The following is a 7,941-nucleotide window of genomic DNA, read 5'->3' as shown; positions in this document are numbered from 1 at the left end:
GGGGAGAGAGAGAGAGAGAGAGAGAGAGAGAGAGAGAGAGAGAGAGATATGCTAAGCAGTGGGATGTAACAATCTCCCTGGGCTGAGCAAAGAGGACCCAGGGCTTCAGCCAAGTTCTGAGGCCCCCATTTGACCCAGCTCAAGAAAACCCGTCCAGCATCCATGGCAAGGGCCCCACCAACCCTGTCCATGGTCCTGCCTCTTTCTCTATGAATGGTGTCTGGCGTGCAGCAGTGCCACCCGATCCTCCCTCCTGCACTCACTGTGTCCTCCACTTCCTCCCTGAGGCAGCCCGTCCCCCAGACAGACCCCGACACCGAGTCCTGCTCTTATCTTGCTGCTCCCTTTGCTCATCTCTCCTGGCAACTTCCCCTGAGCTTCCGTCTGCTCCAGGCAAGCACCACCCTTGACCCTGGGCCTCACTTCACCTCTCCCCTAAGTCTGTTCCACTCCTGCACCTCAGAGTAATGCCCCCAGCCTGCTCTTCTTCAGCCTCTCAGTCTTTCATGGCTCCAACTCCAATCGACTCAGTGGCAGAGCCACCTTGATGGCTATAACTGCACCCAGATCTTGGCCCTTGCAGGACCCCAGATCAGAGCATGGCTTGGAGTGAGACGCCCAAGGAACTGGCCTGGAGTTCTCCCTCTCAGCTGCTCACCAGCCCCCGCCTAGGCTCCCACCCAAGCTGATGGCTGGATGATTTGCTGTCTCCTAAAGGAAGGCTCTCTGAGTCAGAACTCACTGGGCCCTGCTGAGACCCCCATACCTCTTTTCTTTCTGATGGAGGTGTTAGAGAGATTCAACACAGGACCTTTGCATTTAACTGCATCTCCAGTCCTTTTTAATTTTTAATTTTGAGGCAGACAATGGCCAAGTCGTCCATGCTATCTTCAAATAATTGTGATTCTTTTGCTCCAACCTCTGGGGCTGACCTGATAAGATTACAGGCTCCCTATGGTCACATCCCTACAAACTCTAGATGGAGGCCTTGGGCGGGGTCCCGGGGGATCCAGTGTCTTGCTCCTCCTCTGGGAGACCCCGCTCTCTGTCTTGTTTCTGCTGCCTGTGTGTGTGTGTTTGTGCTGGAGCCACCCATGTGTGTAGATGGCAGTGAGGGAGGAAGATTGATTGGGGGCTGAGTGATGAGATGAGCGACCGTATCCCTCAGCCTCGGTCACCCCTTGGCTGTGACATTGCTCTGCCTCTCAGACCCCCAGGATGATGTGGCTTCACCTGAGCATGGTGGCGGTGAGGTTGTAGCTGTGGTCATCTTGCAGCTCATAGGTGACGCTGTGCATTTTAAGCTGGTTCACTTCCTGAATGGGGTCCTCTGCCTCAGCTATGATGTACCACTTCCCCTGGAACTGTGAGGAGATGGTGACAGGCAGAGCTCAGGGATGGTCCCAGCCTGCTCCCAGGCTGTCTCTGCCGGGACTTCTCAACAGCCCTCTGGGAAGCAGGCTGTGGGGATGGGGTGGCCCTGAGCAGCTGGGAGGAGTCGAGCTCTTCAGTGGTTGTAGGGACCCTGGGTGAGGAGCTTTCCCTGAGTAGTTGGGGATGGGGTGGACCTAGGTAAGGGGTTGCTGAGCCTTTCTGAACCTCAGTTTTCTCCTCTGTGCCAAGGGACTGAAGTTGTTCCCACCTGGCATGCACTGGGCCTGGCCACCCCCAGTCCTGATTCTTCTCACCCACCACTACCACTGACTCCCTTGGCAGTTCATGGGCAGTTCTTGGCCGTCTGCTCCCACTGTCCCTGCCCCTCATTCCCACCCTGCAGCTGCCTTTCCAGAGTCCCTACCTGGTCATCCTGAAAGTCTTGCTGCAGGGGCACCTTGATCAGATCTGGGCGTAGTTTCAGGTTTGCCGAGGTGTCCTGGGCTTGAGTCTGCAGCGATCCCAGCAGGGTGAGACCAAGACACAGGAGACTCAGGGCCATGGCTTCAGAGCAGCTGCTGAGCTTGGAAGGTGGAAAAGGAGGAGAAGGAGTGTTGAGGTGGCCAAGCAAGGGGAAATTTTTATAGGACACCTGGCTGCCGCCCACTCCAGGGTGGGCGGATCCATTCCCCGCCTATCCAGGAAAGGCCCACTCACTTGTCAGCAAGTCCATCAGAAACATTTGTGTTTTTCCCCTCTGGTCAGGATTATGGAACGTAGTGAGAGTGGACAACTACCATTCCAGGGCCTCAGAATGTGGCCTGGACAGGAGGGGTTCCCTGTTAGTCCGGTGTTTCTCTCCTCCTCATATCATTCCTGTTCTTGGGTCAGCAGCTTGGGTCTGGAAAAGCTGCCGTCACTGACTCAGTGAGCCCACGGAGGGGGTTTGTGTGGCAATATCCCCTCCTACTCCTCTAAAAAGAAAAGAATACCCCAGGCATGTGGGTTTGTGACTGTATTTTCCACATTTAAGGGGCTGAGGCTGGAGGGTTGCCACAAGTTTGAGGCCAGCCTGAGCTATGTAGTGAGTTTGCTGTGAGACTGGATGAGAATTATTCCATGTCTGAAAAAATGAAACAATAAATAAATAAAAAGAAGAGGAAACAAACAAACAAGCAAATAACCTTACACTTCAACAGGTGTTCTGCCACTTCTTGGTACTCAGAAAGGTGCTGGGTAGGGCGGAGTGGCTGACAGTGGATATTCTGGTCAGGGTGCTGCTCTGAGACTCATTAGACCATGACACAGGTCTCAGAGGAGCCTCAGGTCAGGCCCTGGCAAGGGGTGAGATGCCTCAAGCCCCTCTCCTCCCTCATTCTCCCAACTCATCAGCAGGAGTAGACAGGACAGCAGAGACCCTCGGGGACTTCTCCTCTCTTGGGAGCCCAGTAGGCAAAGCCCCAGAGCCGGGTACAATTGGCCCAGCTGTGGCTGTTTGGCAAAGCCAAGTGCCGAGGCTGCAGGTGCAGCTCACTGTAGAGTCCTGGCAGGGGGCCATGGGTCAGAACCCTTCCCAGAGCAAGGTGGGCCACACGCTGCTGCTATGTACACCACTGACTTTGGGTGACAGGGTGCCAGAATTTGGCCTTGCCCTTGGGAGGTCATTCAGATCAGTGTTGTGTCTCTGGCCGCATTTTGGGGCTGTGCAGCCCTGTGGCTCAAGCCTGGGTCCGGACTGACAGCCTGGGGCAGCAGCAATGATCCCAGCCCTTTACCATGTCCCCCTGAGGTGGCTCACCCATGAGGGCGGTGTCAGTCCTGGGTGCCTATCCGGAGGCTGAACCGGGTAATCTGTGGCTTTACAAGGAACAAACGTGGTTCTCATTGTCTCTGCCCACCTGCTGCTTGGGCCTTAGGCTGAGTTTTAGTACTGGGCCAAATGAAGGGGCTTTAGCGGGAGTCCTGAGCTGGTGGGTGGGCTGCATTTCCCTCTTTCCCCTCCCACTTCCCATCCCCCCTGCACCTTTTATTCCTATTTCATGTGATCTATTTTACATTTCCATCCTTATTTAAACTTTCAGTTTCTCACACCAGAGAAACTACTTGGCCTTTACACACATGTGTTCTATTTATTTCACTTAAAGGCATGGCCTCCATGTGCACCCATTTAACAATAAACACCTCTAATTTCTCATTCTTTACGGCTGAGTAGAACTCCATTCTAGAAAACATAAACATTTTCTTTATCCAGTCTTCAGTTCATGGGCAATTGGGCTGTTTCCAAGTTTTAGCTATTACAAACTGCGCTGCTATGAACATGGGTGAGCGTACATCACTGTGGTATGATTATTTTAATTCTTTTGGAAAGACACCCAGCAGGGGAATAGCTGGGTCAAGTGGGACCTCTAGGCCTAGTTCTTTGAGGTAGCTCCATACTGATTTCCACAGTGGTTGCACCAGTCTGCACTCCCACCAACAGTGGAGAAGGGTTCCTTTCTCCCCACAACACTGCCAGCATTTGATATTTGTTGATTTCTTGATAGTAGCCATTCTTTCTGGAGTGAGGTGGAATCTTAGCTTTGTTTTCATTTGCATCACTCAAATGACCAGTCATGGTGAACATTTTTTCATATGTTTATTTGCTATTTCTACTTCTTTTTCTGAGAAATGTCTGTTCATTCCAGATGCCCATTTTTGGATTGGGTCTTTAAATTTGGGAGGTCTGATTTCTGTAAGTTACTTATACATTCTAAATAGTAAACTTCTGTTTGAGGCACGCTGGTTAAATGATTTCCCTCATTTTGATTTGTCTTTCCATGCTGTTGGTGGTTTATCTTGCTGTTCAGAAGATATTTTTTTCAGCTTTAATTGAGTTTATTGGTACATTTTAGGGATACAGTACAGTTTCAGAAGCTTTTTAATAAGAACAGATCCCATTTGTTGACGGTTTGTGGTAGTTCACGTGCAACCGAGGTTTTGTTCATGAAATGTTGCCATATGCTAATATCTTCAAGAGTTCTACCTAACCTCTCTTCCAGTTGGTTTAGTGTTTCTGTTTTAATATTTAGATATTTATTCCATTTCGATTTCAGTTAAGTGCATGGTGAGGGATATAGGTCTAGTTCTGACCTTTGGCAAGTTATGCCCAATTTTTCTAGCACCATTTATTAAAGAGGTTATCTTTCCTCCGGTGAGTGTATTTGGCTCCTTCGTCAAAGATGAAGTGGATGAGTGTGTCTGGAGTTGTTTCTGCATCATATAATCAGTTCCACTGGTCTTCAGGTCTGTTTCTGTGACAGTAACCTGCTGGGGGTTTTTTTTTTGTTTTTTTTTTTTAATCACAGTACCTTTGTAGTATAGTTTCAAGGTGGGGATTGTCATACCCCTACCTTGTCCTTGTTTCCTAGTATTGCTTTTGCTGTTCTAGGTCTCTTCTTGATCCAAATGAATTTTTGGATTGTTTTCTCAAGGTCTGTGAAGTATGCTGCTGGGATTTCAATTGGGATTGTGTTGAATCTATATAGCAGTTTTGGAAGTATGGCTACTTTCGCTGTATTGATTCTTTTTACCCAGGAGAAAGACAAGTCTTTCTACTTACTGATATCCCTTTTGTTCACTTTTTTCAGAGTACTGTAATTTTTGGAGCAGAGGTCTTTGATTTTTTTTGTTACGTTGATTGTTAAGCATTTCATTTTTTGGATGCTACTGTGAAGGGAGTTGTTTCTCCAGTTTCTCTCTCATTGAGTCTGTTGTTCATGTAAAGGAAAGCTATTGATTTTTTCTTTGTTGACCCTGTATCCAGCTACATGGCTAAATTTGGTTATTAAGTATAGAAGGCTTTTAGTGGAGTTTTGGGGGTCTTCTCTATAGAGTATCATGTCATCTGCAAATAATGGCAATTAGACTACTTCATTTCCTATCTTTATTCCTTTTATTTGTTTCTCTTGTCTAATTGCTGTGCTTATGTTTCCAAAATGTATTGAACAGGATTGGTGATAGTGCATGTTTTTGTCTTGTTCCTGATTTATGTGTGAAGGGTTTCAGTTTTTGACCATTTTGCGTAATACTGGCAGTTGGTTTTTTTCTGGATGGCTTTTATCAGATTGAGGTGGAGATGTTCTATTTCAATTTTCTGTAGGGTTTTTATCAGAAGGCATGTTGGATTTTGTAAAATGTCTTTTTCCATTCATTGAGATGATCATATGGTTTTGTCCTTGGCTTTATTAATATAGTATATAGCATTTATTGATTTGCAAATGTTGAACCATCCCTGCATCCCTTGGATGACTCTCCCTTGGTGAGGGTGTATGATCTTCATAATGATCTCCTGCATTCTATTTCTGAGTATCTTACTGAAGATGTTTGCATCTGTATTCACTGCAGAGATTGACCTATAGTTCTCTCCTTTGGTTAGGTCTTTCTCTGCTTTTGGAATGCTTGCCTCCAGGAATGAATTTGGAAGTATTGCTTCTCCTTCAATTTCCTTAAAGAGTTTAGACAGCAGATGGAATAGTTCTTCTCTAAGTGTGTTGTAGAATTCAGCAGTGAAGCCACGAGGACCTGGGCTTTTCTTAGTGGCTAAGTTTTTAATTATGTTTTCAATTTAATCAATTGATATATTGGGTTGTTTGGCATTTTTAGGTCTTTTTTCAACTTTGATAATTCGTATATATCTAGGAATCTGTCCATTTCTTCTGTGTTTTCCACTTTATTGGCAAATTGTTTCTCAAAGTAGGTATTGGCAATCCTCTGGATTTCCTCTGGGTCTGTTGTTATTTCACTCTTTTCATTTTTAATTGCTTGGATTTTGGTCTTTTTTTGATAAAGTTGGCTAATGGTTTGCCAATTTTGTTCAGTTCATTTATATTTTTGTATTGTTCTCTTAGTCTCTATTCCATTATTTTCTGCCCTGATCTCAATGAGAAAAAAAAAAGAATGACAAACTAGAGTCATTTATAGCTAAATGGATGCACATTGATGCCATACTCTTAGGTGATACATAGGACACATGTGTGTAAATACTGAATAGTTTCTCTGGTGTGAATAATCTAAAAGGGTAAATAAGGATCCAAATGTATAATTGAAAATGAAAATAGGAAGAAATGATCTAAAGGCATAGGGGAAGTGGGAAGGGTAGGAGAAAAGAAATAAAGAAAAAATACAAAAAAAGGAAAATATGGAAACAAAGTCTTTATAAACAGGGCAGGGTGGAGGGGTTGAAGGGAGGCCAGGGAATAGGGAAGAGTTAAGAATCAAGAAACATCAAATAAAGGTACGAGATCCCAATGACGAATGTAACTGTACTGTATAACTAAAATGTACCAATAAACTTAATGGGAAAAAAGCACGGCATTGCCACTAAAATAGCCATGTGGATCAGTGAAACAGAGTGCAGGATCTAGAGGAAACCCTAAATATATTCAACTACTTGATCTTTGACAAAGGGGCCAAAAACATACACCGGAGGAAAGATAACCCCTTTAATAAATGGTGTTGATCAAACTGTCTACCCATATGCTGAAGATGGACTCTAGACCAATATCTCACTATGAACTAAACGAAACACAAAATAGATTAAAGACTTACCGTTCAAATAGAAACATTTCCTCTGTTGCAAGATAAAATAGTAAAACTCTTGAATCCACAGGCACAGGCAAGGACGCTCTGAATAGAACACCGGTTGCACCAAGAATCAAGAGCTGAAATTGAACAAAAAGGAGGGGGTTCGATGAGGAATGCACAGAAGCCTGCTCCAAAAGCTGGAAAAGACAGAGGAGTGGACGCTTCCCTAGGCACCCCAGGGGCACAGCGCTGCATATACCCTCTTAGCCCAGTGACGTGACTCAAATATCAGCTTCCAGAGTGGGAAGACAGTTCACGCATCCTGTGTGAAGCTGGGGGTTTGTGACCACTCCTTACATGTCAGGCATCCAGCCATGCAGGAAGGAAACCCAGAGACCAGTTTGTGCCCTGAGTTGTCGGCCTAAAAGGCTTAGCAGGAACAAGGTATGATGTGAAGCTGCCTTGCTTGCGCCAAGGTAAGAAACTGAAGCAGCACAAAGTGAATCCCAAGGGGCAGGGATACAGGTTGCAGTGTCTTTCCCCTTGGGCTGCTAGCGGGCCTTTGTCTACCAGCCCTCAGGTTCTGTCATCCTGGAAGCTCTGTGGGTCACACAACAGACTTACAGAACATTCTACCCTCAATTCTTCGTGGTCTATGTGTGAGATGAATTTTTTGCAAAAGGCCTGAAGAACTGAGGATCAAGGAAATGAGGGGTGGGAGTTTGCTCCATCAAGACCTGGCTTTTGGTGACAAAGGCGTTCAAGTCCCGCAGTGGAGTGACATCCATAAATGAATGAAAATGTGACCATAGTTCAGTATAGTTGAGTTGGGTCACTTTCACTTGTCAGGGTATTCCACAGCCCATGTCTCCTCAGTCATGGCCTCATGATTACAGGTGTGTGCTCTTGGTGGTTCACAGAGAGCTTCTCATGGGCCCTCCAGAAGCCTAGAGCACATTAAACCACTTGTCTTTCCCAGCTAAGGTCTAGAGTTAAGTTGGGCAA

The 7,941-nt window shown here is 46.1% G+C and overlaps 1 protein-coding gene across 1 annotated transcript in view; it reads right to left on the bottom strand.

Annotated features, from left to right (window-relative positions):
* The window catches only part of LOC104864470 (neutrophil gelatinase-associated lipocalin-like), a 2,624-nt gene extending 688 nt beyond the window's left edge, over positions 1–1,936 (bottom strand). The window contains exons 1-2 of the mRNA XM_010627438.1: positions 1,799–1,936; positions 1,234–1,364 (exon numbers count right to left, since the gene is read on the bottom strand). Coding sequence (XP_010625740.1) covers positions 1,234–1,364; positions 1,799–1,936 — 269 coding nt within the window. The remainder of the gene's footprint in view (positions 1–1,233; positions 1,365–1,798) is intronic.
* Positions 1,937–7,941: the final 6,005 nt, after the last annotated feature.

This window comes from Fukomys damarensis, unplaced genomic scaffold (genome assembly GCF_012274545.1).
Source record: "Fukomys damarensis isolate Sample0158 unplaced genomic scaffold, DMR_v1.0_HiC HiC_scaffold_36, whole genome shotgun sequence".
NCBI lineage: Eukaryota > Metazoa > Chordata > Mammalia > Rodentia > Bathyergidae > Fukomys > Fukomys damarensis.
This window is presented reverse-complemented; position numbering and strand designations above follow the sequence as displayed.